Raw genomic sequence first — 20,232 nt, forward strand, 5'->3', positions numbered from 1 at the left:
AATCTGAATCAAACCCAGTTGAGAACCACTGATGTAACTTTTGTTTTTGATATATTTTTTGTTTACAATCAGTTCTTAAAAAAAAGTCTCAACTTGATGCTCCGACGTTAAGTGTGTTTTTGCTTATTTAAAGGGCCAGAACGCGAGGGATAACGTGATGCGGTGCTACAGCGAGGTCTCCGAGACTCAGCATCAAAGACTTCAGCGGTGCTTTCTAATCGGTCGCGGGGAGAGTCGGTTGTGCCATGCAGTGAGACAGGTGAGAGCCTATTTCAGGTTGTTGAGGGGGGAGGACGATGTGACTCCTATCAGATGACCGCTGGGATGCTGACATAAGTGTTACTCTAGAATAAAGCACAACTGAGAGGTGATTAGGTAAAACTTTGAAAACTAACTGTAAGCTATGATTTGTGAGGAAAATAAATACACGCCACTTACCGTCGCGTTTTGGAAAAGCGTTCAACAATTGCAAAATCATTTTCCCTGCTTACACTGCAATGCATTATTTTTTCCTCTAATAAAGACGTTTTCGTTACTAGCCAACACACATTTCTGGTAGGCTATAAAAACTGGATATTTGAGGAAACGGACGTGTCTTTATGTAAAAAAAAAAAAAAAAAAAAAAAAAGAGAGAGAGAGAGAGAGAGAGAGGAGAGCGACAGTCATTGAAATCTCATTAAATGTTTCCATGAAATGTTCTTTAAAACTCGCTTGGCTCAGATCCACAAACCTTAGAAGTGTCCATCAGCCAACATATGAACACCTAAGATCACGTCTCTCTCTCTCTCGCTGCCAATATAATTCATACAGTGTATATATATGTATATATATATATATATGTATTGTCATTTAAAGGTAATATTATCCAGATTCCATTTGCATGCATTTTAGCATTAATTACAGCGTCTGCAATTAAATAAACAGCTAAATGATTGTAATTGATCGTACCTTGTATTGGCATCATCTTACAAGATGCGAAATAGAGCTGTTATTGCTTTGCTCCCAAGTATTTGGAAAAAAATTAGACATTTAATTATTTTATGTGCTATTTTAGATATGACAACTCATTTCAAAATATATTATAAAACAAATTTTGACAAACGCAATTTTTCTTTTCCAAAATGTGGTCGTCTCCTGTCTGATTTTATTGTTTCAGGCATGTTTTGAAGCGTAAAGCGTTGAATGCGTAACTTGAAGTAGTCCATCCACATAAAATATTTACATGTCTTGGGAGCAGTAAACAGATCTTCAAGAGAAGCCAATATTTCACGCTATAACGCAAACATTTTAGGTAGGGCGCGAGGCGTGTCATTTCCAGCGCTTTAAATAATGAATAATGAAGTTTTCGTGGTAAACCTGCCTACTTCCACCGTACTCACACAATGGCCTCGAAAGGAAGACAATAGGGTTTATTTGCACTACTTAGTGCGCTCCTGAAGATTCACGAGAGCCCCAATTTTCACAGACTATAGTATACAAACATGGATGACCAGCAGAAGTGAATACACTGTGGCGTGTAAGCCTCCTTGATTACACTAATTAAGTTCTGTCTAATTAAATTACCGTCACGTGTTAACCAATAGCAAAAGTTGATTCATTAACCATGCAGACCGAGGACTGAAAAGCAAAGCCTTTCCTGATTGCAGGCTAGTGTCAATTGGCTAATTTGCCGTCTTGCACAAAGTAGCTCGAACCGCAGGAAGGCGTTAGTTTTCTCTCGCGCTCGCGTTAATTGCTATTTGTCATCGAGCGATGCAGCTCGAGCGTTGCATCTCGCCAGCTCTCGCGCGCTCCAAGAAATGCATGATTGTGGGCAGTGGCTACCCAAACGCACAAGCATCTGAGCTCGCCTTGCAGGACTACCCTATTATATCTATCGGCGAGAACCTGGAGAGAAGTTCACCTCTGAAAAAAAACTCCGCTGGGATGACGAATCAGTCAGAGGCAGACAATTTCGCCGACTCCAAGGACTCATCAGGGGACGTCCAGCGAGGCAAACTCTCTCCTGATCTTGACGGAGTCGCCGACAGTCGTCACACTTTCGATGGATCTGCGGGAGAAAGGTATCTCCTGTCTCAGTCCAGTCAAGTTCAGCCGAGTCCCACCACCATGTTTCCATACCCGAGTCAGCATGGACCGACGCACCCGGCTTTCTCCATCGGCAGCCCTAGCCGGTACATGGCTCACCATCCGGTCATCACGAACGGAGCCTACAACAGTCTGCTGAGCAACTCTTCTCCGCAAGGCTATCCGACGGCGGGCTACCCATACGCGCAGCAGTACGGACACGCGTACCAAGGCACGGCTTTCTACCAGTTTTCCTCCGCTCAGGCCGGTCTCGTTCCCGGCAAAGCGCAGGTTTACCTCTGCAACAGGGCCCTGTGGCTTAAATTTCACAGACATCAAACGGAGATGATTATTACCAAGCAAGGACGGTAGGTGATGGGCAATTATCCGTTTGCAAGCTATAGGCTATTTTCCACAAATTTATGTTTTCGTTTCGGAAATATCTATGGAACAAATTAAGATGGGCAAATTACATGGAACGCACTTTTGTTTTTCTTCCGAAAGAGCTTTAAGATTTTTTTTTTTCGGTCTGCATTTTCCAAGAACAAAATTAAAATGTTTTTTAATCAGATCCGCCTGTTTATTTTCTTTAATGCATTTGTATTTCTCTTTTATTTTTCGTTGGATTTTATTTTTTGTATTTAAAACCATTTAATATTCCTGCTATATCCATCACTCTTAAAAATAAAGGTGCTTAATAAAGGTCGCTGCGATGCCATAGAAGAACCATCCAGTCAAAGGTTCTTTAAAGAACCATCTCTTTCTTACGTTTTCATAATCTAAAAAAAAACGCCACAAAGAACCTTTTGTGAAACAGAAAGGTTCTTCAGATGTTAAAGGCTCTTTATGGAACCATTTAGACAAAAGGTTCTTCTATAGCATCGTGAAGCACCTTTATTTTTAAGAGTGTTCTTCTTTAATAATCCAAATGATTGTTTTTAGATTTGCCTTTCCAAAATATTTACATTCGTTTAGTACTTAATTATGCTTTTATTTTTTTTTATTATTAATTCAGTGTCCTTAGAAAATATATTTTTCATATTCAAATTAAAGATTGCAAACCCACGTTGGCTAGATGAGCTGCAGTATTGTGCACTCAAACTTTACATTTTATATACCCTCAGGCGAATGTTCCCGTTTCTGAGTTTCAATATATCTGGTCTTGACCCAACGGCGCACTACAATATCTTTGTGGACGTGATTCTTGCGGATCCGAACCATTGGCGCTTTCAAGGAGGAAAATGGGTCCCGTGCGGCAAAGCGGACACGAATGTTACAGGTAAACAAATATGGTTTTATTTCTCTTTTTTGGCATTATTATTATTATTATTATTTATTAATAATAATAATAATAATAATCGAAATATGTTGTTGTTGTTGTTATTATTATTATTATTACTATTATTATTATCATCTGTTGGAATAACATTGATTTGAGTTTTTACTTTTAATCATTTATTTATTTATTACTTTTGTTGTTGTCCTGGCTTAGAATTGACATTCCAATTATTTTGTAAACAGGAAACAGAGTGTACATGCACCCGGATTCGCCAAACACCGGCGCGCACTGGATGCGTCAAGAGATATCCTTTGGAAAACTTAAACTAACCAACAATAAAGGAGCAACGAACAACACAGGACAGGTTAGTCATATTTGATAATTAATTTTATTATTTCATTTTTTAGTCTCCCTACTGTGTCATGCATTCAGACTGCGTTAGAAATATTAACAACAATGCTGTGCATTTCTGTCTAGAGAAAATGAAATTATTTGGTAGCATTTTACAGAAGTTGCACATTACAATCTTGTGGAATTACAAGCAGCTCCACAAAACAATCTCGTTAAGGTTTTTTTTTTTTTTTTTTGTAAGTGTTGGTTAATATTTATCTAAATATAAAAACGTATGCTATTTTGTGGTAAGATCATTTAAAAATGAAAATAAGCTACCTTAACATTCGTTGTTGTAACCATGTGGAAAAATTTTTTCCCAGCCATAATAAAATTATATTTTTGAATTACTTTAAATAAACCGGTTAATTTACATGCAACCATGAATTACATTTAAATAAGCTGACAAAACTGTTGGTAAAATGTAGCTAAATTAGTTTAAAGTTGCTGTTCGAAGTGGAACAACGGGAGCGTAAAGACGCGTGAGGAGATGTTCTCTGACTCTCGTTTTTTCGCTTGAATTCCTGCAGATGGTCGTACTGCAGTCGCTGCATAAATACCAGCCTCGACTGCATGTGGTGCAGGTGAACGAGGACGGAACCGAGGACACGAGCCAACCCGGGCGCGTGCAGACGTTCACGTTCCCGGAGACGCAGTTTATTGCGGTCACCGCATATCAAAATACTGATGTAAGAAAGAAGTTTGATTTCTGAAAATTCGATTGATTTTATGAGGTAAAACGTTTTTAAGTGTTTGAATCTTCTGTCATTTATAGATCACGCAGCTAAAAATCGACCACAATCCTTTTGCAAAGGGTTTCCGTGACAATTATGACACGTAAGTTTTGATTTTTCTTGTTGAAATGGTGACCTTTCCTATCCTGTCTCACCTATACAAATCTAATCAGGGTGAATCATATTAAATACTATTAATCTGAGTGGGAAAAAAAATCATTTAGGCGCACATGAAGTAGGCTACATTTTTGTTTTATGCGCTTAACCAAAATATATTCTGTATATGTGCGTGCGCATTTCTATTTCTCGGACATAAAGATCACACAACACTGGCAGGTTAGCACTCTTGCAAGAACTAAGAATCACGTGTGATTTTATTTATTTATTTTCATTCAGATCAGTGCATCTGCATGAAAGAATGCGTGTCAAATCGCACAGAAAGATGATTTTGACTCTGAATTCCCATTGGCCGATGTATTAATAACCATTTGCGTGTGTTTTGTGCTTTGGCCTGGCAAATCTCTAGACTAAAATCTTCATTTGCCTTCACAGCATCTCATTATGGCTTTATCGCGTAGCTTACTGTGTGTTTTGGCCAGCAATATTTATTTAGAAAAGTTTTGAGAAAAACAACACAGTTTAGTTGTTTTGAACAATTATAATCCGGTGCAGTACGCATATGGATTGACCGTGCGCAGTGCTAATTTGTTTATTCGCGCAATTACGCACAGAATGGAAAATTGTGAGAAAAATCGTATGCTCTCGAGCACATTTGCAACGCTTTATTTACGGTTAGCTACACTTCTCATATGCAACATTAACGTGTTTGTCCACCATCTTTCTCCAGTGTCTACACAGGGTGCGACATCGATCGGTTGACGCCGTCCCCGGGTGACTCTCCGCGCTCTCAGATCATGCCTAGCGCAAGATATGCCATGACTGGTTCTTTCCTGCAGGACCAATTTGTCAGCTCGTATGCCAAGTCCCGCTTTCACCCTGGCGTCGGAGGCGCTCCTGGCACGGACCGCAGCGTCCCACTTAGTAACAGCTTGCTCTCCCCGCAACAAACCGAGGAGACCACGGTGGCCTCCCCGCAGCGATGGTTTGTCACCCCTGCCAACAACCGACTGGACTTTGCCGCCTCGGCATACGATGCTGCCGCGGCTGCCGATTTTGCCGGTAACGCGGCAACCCTTCTGTCGTACGCAGCTGCTGGAGTTAAAGCGCTGCCCTTGCCCGGCGCGGGATGCTCTAACAGACCCCTGGGGTATTACGGCGAGCCGCCGGGGTGGGGCCCCCGCACGCCACCGCAATATTGCAGCAAGTCCAGCTCTGTCCTGTCTTGCTGGCCATCCAACTCCGTGGGGAGCAGAACCTCCTCCAGTTACCTGGTCCCTGGCCTCGAGGACGGAGACGCCATCGCGGCAGAGAGGTCACCGCTAGGCGGCGCGGATGAGTCCAAACCCAAAGACCTGTCTGAATCCAGCTGGATAGAAACCCCGTCCTCAATTAAGTCGATCGATTCGAGCGACTCTGGGATTTTTGAGCAAGCCAAGCGGAGGAGGATTTCGCCATCTGCCACGCCGGTTTCCGAGACATCGTCTCCATTAAAATCTGAAATGTTGACGCCGAGGGAATGCGAGAAAAACTGCTCCAAGGACATCGGCTACTACAGCTTTTACCCCCACAGTTAGAACAACTCACGTGTCCAAGGATTCACGAGTGACTTATAATCTATTTATTCCTATTTATGTGCTTATTTATTTATTTGTTTATTTATTCCTATATCTTGGTCGCGTCGTTCGCAGGACGTACGCGTCGAAAAACTTTGACTCGAGCAGAGATGTAAGCGGTTTTCGTTTCCAAATGACATTTTAAGGTTCTAACTGTCAAACCTATTGTAAGTATGAAAGAACTGTACATATTTGTATTTATCTATTCATTTGTGATTCTTCTCGTTGAATGTTGATGTACAATAGGCCTACCTATAGAAAACCGGATTAGGTTTGTTTAATGTACTTACTTAGACGTTCGTACGTTCGTTCGAATAGCTACATATATTAAATATTTTGATGTTTGAAAAACATAAGGATACAAGTCGTGTAGGTTCCCGGTTCCAGTTGTTACGACGAAAACAATGGTCTGACTGAAATGGAAGTAGCTGCTTAGCCGTTGAAGAGCCCGCCAAAAAGTGTTCCTCTGACAGGAAATATGGCGGACGCATGTCTGTCAGTGGTCGGTTTTTATGTAAGCTTATATTGATGTTGCTTTTAGAGTCGCGTCGTCTGTTCGTAAATATCATAGTCCGTAGTTTCATTTTGTGAACGTTTTGTGGACGTATGTTTTTAACCACACCTGCGTAAATCCATTTATTTATTTATTGTTTTGTAGAGATAAAAACATAGGCTATCATTTCACGTATTACCAACCCACTCATTTTCATTTGTATTTCATGGGCTGTTTTCTCATGACAAAAACGCGAGTTAGGCCTGCTAATGTGTAAAGGTAATGTAATTGTGGTGTGCTTAATTGCAATAAATATGACAGAATGTGAAACCCCGGGCGAAGTACATAAGATTCCAACTAAGCTGATTCCGAAACCAAATATTTCTGTTTCATTTTTCTCTGAGCTACCTGTCTAGGTAGGCTATATCGATAACGCCAGTCACAATGTGAATTTTGTTGCCTGTACGATGCATTTTCATAATAAAATGTAGTCATGCAATGCAACAAATAAGAAAATCGACCAGAGCAACTTTTTGGTAGTTTTATATAAGCTACTCATTTAATTCGACTCTTTATTTATTTATTTTTGATGGGGAAAGATGCAGATGGCTACTAAATATTTTACATTAGCCCTAAAGTTAAAACAGAAGGCACTTAATGTATTGGTGTTATTGCATTAAATGGAATTTAAAACCAACTGCCATGCATTAAATGCAACACAAAATTGTTTCAGATTGTAAAATATGAGCTGTGTGGTTGCTCTTGTATGATTAGGGTCAGAAATTATCCAGTTATCAGGAAAATATGCCTTGGATTTTTTAAAAAAATATTAAGTTAGACACTGTAGTGACCTTTTTTAGTTAACTGGTTTTAAAAGTATTTGGCATAAATGGACTGCATATTCTCATAAAAATAAAAACTGCCCCTGAAAATAAATTTTAACTTCATGTATTCACTGTAATATCTTGGAATCTTTTGGGTAAAATTTATTTTGAAAATGGCTCAGAAAATTGACTATATTTCAACTGATATTGGTAGTTTCTTTGATATTTGTCTAGTGCAATTGCATTTATGGATTTAAGCACGACTTGCATCCACATACCTTTTGGGGCCACATTAGCGTATGTACACATAAACTAAAACATGACTACATATAATAATAGAGTCTTGTATCACACAAATCTTTAACCTTGATGGGCATATATATGAATGCAAATGAGCACTCTTATTGTCAAAAACACACATTGTGTACACTATCATGATGCATATAAGTAAATAGGCTACCAGACCATTTTGCAATTACCATAAAGATTTCATAAGTTATCAAGAGTTTTGAACAGATTCATAAAATGTCTGTTATAAAACACTACACCATTTGGCTCTTAATCTTGGTCCTGAAGTAATGCTGTACTGCACATTTATTCGTGCTCCTCTAATTTTTCTCCTGAGGAATAATTTGGCTGAATTCAGGATAACATACTGTCATACCACTCTTACGTTTTTAGCCATGCACAGATATAGTAGAAAAAGTAAGAGTAGTGTGGTAGTATCCTATTGTTTTGACAAATCCTGTATGCTTTTTGATAGTTTGCTGCCTCCCTGTGGTTCAGTGATACGCTCCCTAGGAAAGCAACCTATTAAAACGGTTCCTTTAGAGTTCTGATATATAGGATAATTATAAGATTAACCTACAGTTCATAATTTGATTCAAAAACCTGACCTCCAAGGAAAAAGGCCACCATAACTTAATAATTAGATCAGCCGCTGTAACCTGTATTACACAATTGCGAACACTAGATGGCGACAACGTCGTATTTATGAAACCAAAAGATACTTGCATTATATGGTAGCATATGTGATTATACACTATTATGATGTACTTTGTAATATAATTGAATGCTAGTATAATTATATACCGTATTAATGTTATATAATACATTATTATTCAATGTAAGAATATATTAATATTGGAAAAAATTGCACTGGCGAGAAGCAGCTTGCAGTACCAAACATATGGTGTTCCATATTTGGATTTGGATAATCCACAAAATATACACATTTTATTGGATTAGATAACAAAAATATCAAATTAAGTGGCATTTATTAAAAAAAAAAAAAGAAAAGAAAAAAGAAGAAAAGATAACACAAATGATAACTGGTTTGATTGTGCTGTCTAATGCAATGAAATTGAAACACAAGTTTGACTTAAATTTCCAAATCCTGTATATGAGCAGGAGGCTGTTACTGTATATGATGTAAAAAGCAGATTAAAGATGGCCCAGGATTTCTTTTATATCGGCTTCACCCAAATAATAAGTAAGTTGAGCCGTAGTGCAGGCCTGACAATGGCAGTGCAGATGGCAGATTTAAAAGCGCAGCAGGAGTTTTGTTGCCTCATAATGTGAAACCACTGCACTGATTGTGACTCTCAGACGGTTTATGAACAACCCAGACAGAGTTACTGTAAAGAAGAAAGCGTAAATTTAATAATATGAGACATCTTATTATAAGAGGAGACCTGGTTTAGTTGGCACAGTTTTATTCCAGTTCTCAGAGTAGATTTACTGTATATTTGAAAGTCACTTTCTGTATAGATACAAACCTTAAAGTCTAGCAAAAAAGTGATTGAAAAAAGCTGCTCAATAAATACTTACTTCACAGTTGTTACAGTCACTAGGGGATCTTGCCATTATACATAAAGCAACATAAAAAAATCTTAAACCACTGTTTTCGGCCAACAGAAATTTCCTGAGAATATTTATTTATTTGTTAATTCTATTCACTGAATAGTTGACCTTTGCATGAATATCGCATGTAAATCTCACATGACTTTTCTCAGAGTAAGTGTATCTAGCCATCTAGCCATCCCAATAAAATAAAAATGCTAATAATTTTACTATTTACACTAGGATGCTAACCAAATACACTGTAAAAAGTGAAAGTTGACTTAACTTAAAAAAATTGAGGAAACCCGTTTTAAATTTTTAAGTAAATGGTAATTAAAAAAAAAAGTTAATTGAATTGTCAAGTTCACATATCTTTTAAAAAATAAAATTATTATGTACTTAATAATTTTAAGGCAACGGGTTTGCTCAATTTTTTTTAAGTTAAGTCAACTTTCACTTTTTACAGTGTATGCTAATGAAAATTGCCATTTGCTAAACCACAATCTTCCAAACTTCTGTGACTTTCTTTCCTCTGTGAAACATAAAAAGTTTCTGAAACTCTCATATGGACAAAAACACATCTTTTATGTTTTACATTTGATTAGAAATAAGCCAGGAGGGGGAGGAAATGACAAAATTAGTTGTTTTGAGTGAACTATCCCTTTAAGACAGTTTTGAACTGGTATTCAGATAAGCAATTGTGACTTAAAATCTCCAAGTTATTAAGATGCAGACAAACGTGAGCACTAGTCCTGCATAGTACATTCCCCTAGTTATTTGTTGAAAATGCCTCTGTAATCTCTCTCATGAGGTCCAGTCCTGACAAATTTCGAGGCACTATAACATAATGCCCCCTCCTCTGTGGAGTTTAAGTGCTACTACCCACTACTGCGTCACACAGCAGCTACTCGCGCCCTTATGAGTGAGCACTGTGATAATATGACTGCACTAAATATGTGAGCACATCATCTGCGCTGATCGGCGACGCTGCACGCAGTACGCACTACACGCACTGGAGCTGATCTACAGGTACAGAAGATGGACGTGAAGGACCAAGGCGCGCAAATGGAGCCTCTGCTGCCCGCGGTAAGACGCTCTTTAATCAGCCGTGTTTACGCTGCTGCGCGCGGCATCTGTCGGATCTTATGATCTGATTGCGTGCGTGTGTGAGAGACCTTGACTTTGACTGAATGACACGTCGCGCGTGATTTGCGCCTCTGCAGTTCGAAGGAGACACGCATGTTACTGTTGCATTCTGCTGCAGTGCATGTTGCAGATCAGGACGCAATTTACTAATGCGTTCACAGGTTCATCATAGATTATTTTAACGTGAAATATCTGTATTTACATGCAAGATGCATTAAACGTCATTAAAACGACATCTTGATGAGAAAGTTGATTTGTACCATGAGGGAACTTGAGCAAACTCACATCATGTGAGGACAAAATAGGCAGAAAGAAGAGATTATATCATGCATGAAGAAAATAAAGCCTAATTGAAGATTGCATTGCATTTTTCATGACGATTAAGCGTACATTTCCTGCCAAATTCTCATTACTGTAATGTGAAGGAGAATGACGTATTATTTGAATTTTAAAGTATTTGTACTGTACATAATGGAAATATTTGATGGACTGTCTTTAATTGGTTGATTTTAATAATTATATTACTCTTGATTGATTGTAATTCAGTAACTTTCTACTATAGTACAGTAAGGAGAAGCTATTCAGTTGTCATGAAAATAATGTAACTTGATTAAATGTAAAATAATAATTATAATTAATTATAACTGTAATTATTATACATTTCAATGGGCTTCATAATAAAATTATTTGCATTGCAACATTTTCATATCAACTAAGCACATTTACCCCTCAAATTTTCATTACTGTAAAGAGTACAGATACTTTACTGTTATTTTTATAATTGCTATAATATTAAAATATAATTTCTTATTTTTAATATTTTGTATAAAATATTTTTAAAATATATTTATAAAATACTTTGTTAATATATAATATTTGTATTGTTAGTTTGAAAAACATCTTCTGATGCTACTTGGACACGTCTTCAGTGATGACCCCGGGGTCACTGGGTGTTTCGGGTCTTTAAGAACATCCTGCAGGCCGCTGAAAAGGCCTCGCGATGGCTATGGATCCAGAGGGGGGATCCGTGGCTGAGCGTGCCACTTGGACACAAGTCAGGGGCTGATCACCCCCGGCTGGGTCGCCCGGGCGAGGGTGTATGATGATTAATGGCCCTTTTGCGCTGCAGTCCTTTCATACCAAGAAGGTTAAGAGTTCGCTGAACTGATCTACCGGCGAAGTCCCGACACCTAACTTCGACTGGTTCACACCGTGCTTTCCAGCCATTGCTCCAGCACGCTGTGACAAGGTCTGCATATTTAGTTTTTTTGCGTACATACGCTTCCTCAATTCGATCTTCCCAGTCAGTTCTAGCAAAACCACTTGCTTTGTAGACTCCGATGTTAGCACTATGTCTGGGCGGAGCGTAGTGGTTGCAATGTTGGCTGGGAACTTTAGCTGTCTCCCTAGGTCAACCTGGAGCTTCCAATCACGTGCACTGGCAAGAAGCCCCCCACTGAGCCAACCCTCTGATGCGACTTCTCTCCAGCTCTGAAGAAGGAGATGTATTGTTGGGGGACATGATGATTCTTACTTTCTTGAATTGCTGTACTGATAGTATCTGCAAAAGACCTTAACAATTGGTCATGGCGCCAGCGGTATCTCCCTTCCCCCAACGCCTTTGGGCAGGCATTCAGGATATGCTCCAAGGTGCCCCTATTCTGGCACAGCTGGCATGCTGGGGTGCTTGCCATTCCCCAACAATGCAGATTGGCTGGGCTGGGAAGAACGTCATACACTGATTGGATGAGAAAATTAATGCGTAATGGTCCTCTCTCCAGAGCTGTGACCAGTTTATTTTGCGAGCTTCTGCATGCTCCCATCTGGTCCAAGCTCCTTGTTTGCCCATGCCGACCGCTTTGTTGTAGCGCTCTTCCTCCACCTCTGCTCGTATCTCATCCGGTATCAGCTGACGCTTCTCCTTTCCTTGGGCTCTATAATATCGTGGTTTGGGAAAACTACCCAGTCCTGACCGCCCAACCACCACGGTGCCCTCCAAAGTGCAATGCAGCAGCCGTACTTCTGCTCTATCAACAGCTCCCTGTGCCTGCCACTTCCTTCCAGTCTTTACCTGAATTCCTGCAGATACAACCTTGATATCAGAAGAGTCTCTATATATCATGACCTTCCTGGCTCGGGTGACTTTGAACTCTTCCACAAGGCCTCTAAAGGGGAGCTGCAGCTTGTTGGAATGCCCATATAGGGCAACACTGCTTAGGGACTGAGGAAGTCCCAACCACCTCCGGTGTGACTGACCAGACCAAACTTTCCAGGGAGCCCAGATTTGTCAATCGCTGTCAGGTCACTCCTGATTTGCTGACAGGAAGCTGCGTCCTTCAGGGACTCGTCAAACATCTTGCCCAGGCTCTTGATCGGCTTCTCTGACACCGATGGAATCTGGGTCCCTACCTGGGTGAAGCGGAACTGATTAGCCACTCTCCCCTTCTTTAGGACCAGAGACCTAGACTTGGCTGGTTTAAAACTCATCCTTGCCCATGTGATGAGCTTCTCAAGCCCTCCCAAGAGCCATCTCCACCCCGGAACTGATGGTGCTGTCACCATGAGGTCGTCCATGAATGCTCTTATGGGGGGTTGCAGAGTACCGGATCTAAACTTGGGGCCCCTACTTTCCACCTCCGCAGACTTGACAATCATATTCATGGCCAAAGAGAACAATGGATCCGAGATTGTACAGCCAGTGATTATGCCCTTTTTCAGCCGATGCCAGGCAGATGTTAGCGGTCCTGAAGAGACTCTCAACTTAAAGTCACTATAGTAATCCAGAATCGTACTTCTGATCTTCTCTGGAACATGATACCTTATTAGTGCTATTTCGACAAGCTTGTGTGGAATGGAGCCATACGCATTCGTTAGATCTAACCACAGTTCTGCTAGGTCTCCTTTACTTTCCCTTGCTTCCCGGATCAGCTGGGTCACTACCCCTGTATGTTCCAGGCATCCAGCCACTCCCGGGATTCCCCCTTTCTGTACTGAGGTGTCTATGTATGCATTCTTCATGAGGAACTCAGTTAGCCGCTGGGCCATAATCTTAAAAAAGATCTTCCCTTCAACACTGAGCAGCGAGATTATACGAAACTGTTCGATGCTCCTGGAATCCTCTTCCTTTGGTATCCATACCCTCTCAGCCTGTCTCCACTGAGTATCCACCTTCCCTCTTAGGCCAGACTGCCTTCAAGATCTTCCAGAGTCTCACCAGAAGCCTTGGGCACTGCTTGTAGGCTTTATATGGTAATCCTCTGGAGCCAGATGCAGAGTTTGATCTTGCTGCTCTGACTGTTTCTTAGACCTCTTTCAGAGTCGGCTCAGAGATGTTGAATTGAATCAGCGGTTCTGGAGATGCCAACAGTGCCTCACATTGGCCAAGTTCTTGCTCTCTCAACATGTCACTGAAGGTGCTGGTTAACTTCCTCCACGGAGCAAGTGAGGCGGCTGCTTCGCTTTTGTCCGAGTAGCCTTTTGGTAAAGCCGAAGGGATCAGCAATGAAAGCACTGCGCTTATGGGATCTCTCCTTGCACTTCCTTCGGTGCCGCTCCGCCCGCCTAAGTATGATGAGCATTTTCATTATAATCTCTGTGAGCTCTGACATGCAGTCTTCTCATCTTCCTCAGCCAATTTATATTGACGCTTCAGAGATTTGAGTTCTAGTCTTAGCTGGCTGATCTTGAGTTCTCGCTGGTTTGGTTGTACTGGGTTGCTCGCACCACACTCTTCGATGGCACCAAACCGCTCTGAGCCTATGGACATTATGAGAGTGCACATGGTCTGAAGTTTCTGATCAGCATTTGCTTTTGATGTTATCTCTAGGATCCTATCTACATCTTCGTCCAACTGGAGCCACTCCTTCTTATTAGCGGCAAACCACCATTATTAATTATATTTATTTAGTATTTAATATTTAGCATTTAAAACTGTTATATATATATATATATATATATATATATATATATAAACTGTTTTATATATATATATATATACAGTCATGACCAAAAATATCGGCACTCTTGGTAAATATGATCAAAGAAGGCTGTGAAAATTTATCTGCATTGTTAATCCTTTTGATCTTTTATTTAAAAAATTCACAAAAATCTAACCTTTCATTGGATAATAAGAATTTAAAATGGGGGAAAATATCATTATGAAATAAATGTTTTTCTCAAATACACATTGGACACAATTATTGGCACCCCTAGAAATTCTTATGAGTAAAATATCTCTGAAGTATATTCCCATTCATATTCACAATTTTGAGCACTCCAGGGTGATTATGAACATACAATTATCCAGCCATGGCTTCATCCATCACAATGAGAAAAACCAAAGAATATATTTCTGATGTGCAGCAAAAGATAATTGAGCTTCACAAATTAGTGAAGTGGCTTTAAGAAAAGAGCTAGAGCAGTGAAAATTCCCATTTCCACCATCAGGGCAATAATTAAGAATTTCCAATCAACATAAAATGTTACGAAACTGCCTGGAAGAGGACGCGTGTCTATATCGTCCTAATGCACGGTGAGAAGGAGAGTTTAAGCGGCTAAAGACTCTCCAAGGACCACAGCTGGAGAATTGCAGAAGATAGTTGAGTCTCGGGGTCAGAAAACCTTTAAAACAATTGTCAAGCAGCACCTACATCACCAAATGTGCGTTTGAGAGCGTTTCAAGAAGAATTCTCCTCGCTCATCCAAAAACAAACTCCAGCATATTCAGTTATCAGACACGACTGGAACTTCAAATGGGACTGGTTTCTATGGTCACATGAAACTAAAAATTTGAGCAACACTCAAGATGGGTTTGGTGAACACAGGGATAAAAAGTACCCCATGTGTACAATGAAATACACTACTGTATTTTTGATGTTGTGGGCCTATATTTCTTCTGGAGGACCTGGACATCTTGTTTAGACACATGGCATCATGGATTCTATCAAATACCAACAGATAAAAAATCAATAAGTGACTGACTCTGTTACAAATCTTATAATGGACCATGTTTGGATATTCCAACCTTACAATAATCCAAACACAAACCTCAAAAACAACACAAAAATGGGTCACTGAGCACAAAACCAAGCTTCTGCTGGCCATTCCAGTCCTCTGACCTGAACCCTGTAGAAAATGAGTGAACTGAAGAGAAGAAGCAGCAACATGGAGCTGTGAATCTAAAGGGTCTGGAGTGATTCTGGATGAAGGAATGGTCTCTGATCTCTTGTCAGGTGTCTCTAACCTCATCAGGCATTATAGGAGAAAATTTAGAGCTGTTAAACTGGCAAATGGAGGTTTCAAAAAGTATTGAATAAAAGGGTGCCGTTAATTGTGGCCAATGTGTATTAGAGAAAAACATTTATTTCATAATGATACCCCCCATTTTAAATTCTTATTATCCAATGAAAGGTGAGATTTTAAATAAAAGATGAAAAGGATTAACAGTGCAGATTAATTTTCACAGCCTTCTTTGATCATACGGGTGCCGATATTTTTGGCCACGACTGTATATATATATATATATATATATATATATATATATATACACATATACATATATATATATATATGAATGATATTTTATATTATTAATAACATCTATGTTGTTTTTATGTAATGTTTTTCATTCTTTCTTTTTTTGGGTGGACGGAGGGTCACATTTACTTAACCATCTTTAACTAGCACATGTCTTAATGTTATATTTCCTGTGCTTTCTAAATATAAAAGTGAAATTGCAGTAGATGTGAGTCTATGTTTAATCTGGGATCTAATGATTCTCTGAGAGATCAGGTTTGACAGCTGTCAGTGTCATTTTCATTTACAAGTCAGATGAGACTCGCTGTGACTGTAGATTATCTGTGACCCCAGAGCAAAAGATCAGGCAGTGAGGTCTCACGTAATATATAGTGTTTTAATGACCACATCCCATCAGTTACAAATAAAATCAGTGGATTATATGAGCTCAACAGCCCAAAACCAGTAAAGCCATAAAGGTATTTAACAGATGTTACTCAACTGGTTTTGCTTCATATTTTAATTTGGCCATCAAATTGTGAGCCAAAAGTCTATTAAGATCAAACATTGATATATATATATATATATATATATATATATATATATATATATATATATATATATATATATATATATATATTTATTAATATAGGGTTTAAGACCACTGATCTAAAGTGGCTTTCAGTAGATTGTGAGATCACCGCTTATCAGATATATAAATGTGGCATAGTTAAATGTAGAACATCAAAGCATTATTCCTTTCCAGTTCCTGCATCAATAAACCCTGTTTGCTTCATATTAGCTGTCCAGATCTTTGGCTGCTGCTGCTGCTAAATCTCCTGCTGGCTGGAGCGTCTCAGACAGGCCTAGATTCATCAGGCTAGAGCTCATTTGCACTTGTCCAGCTGCAGTGGAGTCTATTTTTGTTAGACGTGACAAATGGCATCCAAGCCTGGCTGTGGTTCATTTTTGCGAGGAGTGTCTGACTGAGTAAGATGAAGAAGTTTCTGAATATATACAGTGGGGAAAAAATTATTTGATCCCCTGCTGATTTTGTACGTTTGCCCACTGACAAAGAAATGATCAGTCTATAATTTTAATGGTAGGTTTATTTAACAGCGAGAGACAGAATAACAACAAAACAATCCAGAAAAACACTAAATTGATTTGCATTTTAATGAGTCAAATAATTATTTGACACCTTCGCAAAACATGACATAGTACTTGGTGACAAAACCCTTGTTGGCAATCACAGAGGTCAGACGTTTCTTGTAGTTGGCCACCAGGTTTGCACACATTGTCCCACTCCTCTTTACAGATCCTCTCCAAGTCATTAAGGTTTCGAGGCTGATGTTTGGCAACTCGAACCTTCAGCTCCCTCCACAGATTTTCTATGGGAATAAGGTCTGGAGGAGACTGGCTAGGCCACTCCAGGACCTAATGTGCTTCTTCTTGAGCCACTCCTTTGTTGCCTTGGCCGTGTGTTTTTAGTCATTGTCATGCTGGAATACCCATCCATGACCCATTTTCAATGCCCTGGCTGGCTTCAATGCCCTGGCCGTGACGGTACATGACCCCGTCCATCGTCTCTTTGATGCGGTGCAGGTGTCCTGTCCCCTTAGCAGAAAAATACCCCCAAAGTATAATGTTTCCACCTCCGTGTTTGACGTGGGATGGTGTTCTTGGGGTCATAGGCAGCATTCCTCCTCCTCCAAACGCGGCGAGTTGAGCTGATGCCAAAGAGCTGGATTTTGGTCTCATCTGACCACAACACTTTCACCCAGTTCTCCTCTGAATCATTGGCAAACTTCAGACATGTGCTTTCTTGAGCAGGGGGACCTTGCGGGGCCGCAGGATTTCAGTCCACGGCGTAGTGTGTTATCAATTATTTTCTTGGTGACTATGGTCCCAGCTGCCTTGAGATCATTGACAAGATCGTCCCGTGTAGTTCTGGGCTGATTCCTCAGCGTTCTCGTGATCATTGAAACTCCACGAGGTGAGATCTTGCATGGAGCCCCAGTCCGAGGGAGATTGACAGTTATTTTGTGTTTCTTCCATTTGCGAATAATCGCACCAACTGTTGTCACCTTCTCACCGAGCTGCTTGGCGATGGTCTTGTAGCCCATTCCAGCCTTGTGTAGGTCTACAATCTTGTCCCTGACATCCTTGGACAGCTCTTTGGTCTCGGCCATGGTGGAGAGTTTGGAATCTGATTGATTGATTGCTTCTGTGGACAGGTGTCTTTTCTACAGGTAACAAACTGAGATTAGGACCAATCCCTTTAAGAGAGTGCTTCTAATCTGTATAAAAGACACCTGGGAGCCAGAAATCTTGCTGATAGATAGGGGATCAAATACTTATTTCACTCATTAAAATGCAAATCAATTTATAACTTTTTTGAAATGCGTTTTTCTGGATTGTTTTGTTGTTATTCTGTCTCTCACTGTTCAAATCAATCTAAAATTATAGACTGATCATTTCTTTGTCAGTGGGCAAACATACAAAATCAGCAGGGGATCAAATAATTTTTCATCATTTCGTGATGAAAGGACTTAAAATCACAGCAGAATCAGACCATTCACTTACAGAAGTAAATGCACGAAGATGAACACTTACTGCTTCGGTTTACTTGGTTATCCATAGATCATTTTTTAGAAAAATAATTTTTAGAAAAATCATGTTCAAATGTGATTACAAATATGATCATCAGGCTTTTGAGGAGCGTTTGAGGAGCATTTATCTCTCAATCATTGTATTGCATTGCATTATATTTTTTGATCATAAAACTAAGCATTGAAATATCATCTTACTAAGACATATTATTGGAGATGCAGAGTGAAAACTGATATTTATATCATTTTATGCAAGTATTCTGTTTTACTGTTATAAAGATTTTTTGTCCATATAAATATCAGCATCTGCACCAAATTGCATATTTTTGCTCAGTTTGGGCCACTGAATAAAATTGAGGTGTACTTCCTCCATATTCTCACTATATCAAACTATATGAGCCATAAAAGCCTGACGTATCAATTATGACATTCAACAAAAAACTAACTTTTTTGTCTAAAGTTTCGATAAACTGTTTTTTCTGACTATTATTTGTTATGTCAGGCTTTACAGGGTTAACATTAGTATACTATGATATATTACTTAGATTTAGAGTAAGACTTATGATCTTAAGATATTAGAGAGACGTAAAAAGGCAGCATTGAATTCAAAGTCCCTTTAGACCAAACCCAGTGACCCTGAGCGGCTGAGTGTGTTTGTGTTTGTTGGAGACTTGTACTTTCTACACCAGGAAATGCAGAAAGTATACGTTTAATCATTCAAGCAAGCACCTCTAATCACCTCAGAACGTTTCTTTTCATTATTGGTCCAATGTTGGCAGAAAAGCAGCTTTTGAATGACCCTTAAACAGTCTTGAACAGGTTTGTGTTTAAAGCACATTAGCACATGTGTAATTAATTAGGATTATCTGAGGTATCAGTCATTTGTGTGATACTGTTCATTTACAGCACGTGTCATTTAAGGATTGGTGACGTAATGCTTTTTCTGTCTGGATCTATTAAATTGTTCAAAAATATATAAAAAAATTAATTGTTTATATGTATTTTATATGTTTTCTGTGGCACTTCAACAAAGATTGTAGTTTGGTGTATTTTATTTTTTTTTAGAATAAATTGGGGTAATAGCAGTAAAACTAATTTTCAAATATATATATATATATATATTATTTTAAAAATGTTAATATATAAATATTTTGAATTATTAAAATATATTAAATATTAATAGATAATATTTTATTTTTATTTTTATTAATTGTTTATATAATTTAATTTAATTACAATATTAAATATAATTATATATATATATTTATAATATTATTAATATTAAATCTTTTGACTGCCAAATGAAAGTCATTGTGGTGTAAAGACATTTTGGGTCATGTGACAAAGGCATAAAACAGGAAATGATCATAGAAAGGACCCCTGTAGACCCTCATGATTATGTGTTAAGGTCAGTAATTTTCTTTAAAATAACTTTCATATATATTGACCTTTTTTCTGACATGGCAGGGTTAGCTGAAATGTTAAATGGAGTAAGATGTTAAAATAGTGATATTCATGATTTAAAAGGTCAAAAAATGAACATGTTTGAAGGTAAGCAAGTACTTTAGTACTTGGTCTTTATTTACTTTATTTATTGA

General features: G+C 38.9%; 2 protein-coding genes across 3 annotated transcripts in view; both read left to right on the top strand.

Annotated features, from left to right (window-relative positions):
- The first annotated feature begins 674 nt into the window (after nt 1-674).
- On the top strand, nt 675-7,880 carry tbr1b (T-box brain transcription factor 1b). The gene is made up of 6 exons (XM_058786625.1): nt 675-2,435; nt 3,192-3,346; nt 3,589-3,710; nt 4,267-4,425; nt 4,512-4,573; nt 5,318-7,880. Exons 1-6 carry the CDS (start codon nt 1,753-1,755, stop codon nt 6,162-6,164), a joined length of 2,028 nt encoding a protein of 675 aa, XP_058642608.1. The 5' UTR covers nt 675-1,752; the 3' UTR covers nt 6,165-7,880.
- A 2,411-nt stretch (nt 7,881-10,291) lies between these two features.
- Nucleotides 10,292-20,232, top strand: part of slc4a10b (solute carrier family 4 member 10b) — an 84,938-nt gene continuing 74,997 nt past the window's right edge. The window contains exon 1 of one of the 2 annotated variants that reach the window (XM_058786621.1): nt 10,292-10,448. In XM_058786621.1, coding sequence (XP_058642604.1) covers nt 10,401-10,448 — 48 coding nt within the window. In that variant the 5' untranslated portion in view covers nt 10,292-10,400. The remainder of the gene's footprint in view (nt 10,449-20,232) is intronic. The other variant, XM_058786622.1, reaches the window with a different exon arrangement.

The sequence above is a fragment of the Onychostoma macrolepis genome, chromosome 09 (genome assembly GCF_012432095.1).
Source record: "Onychostoma macrolepis isolate SWU-2019 chromosome 09, ASM1243209v1, whole genome shotgun sequence".
Taxonomy (NCBI): domain Eukaryota; kingdom Metazoa; phylum Chordata; class Actinopteri; order Cypriniformes; family Cyprinidae; genus Onychostoma; species Onychostoma macrolepis.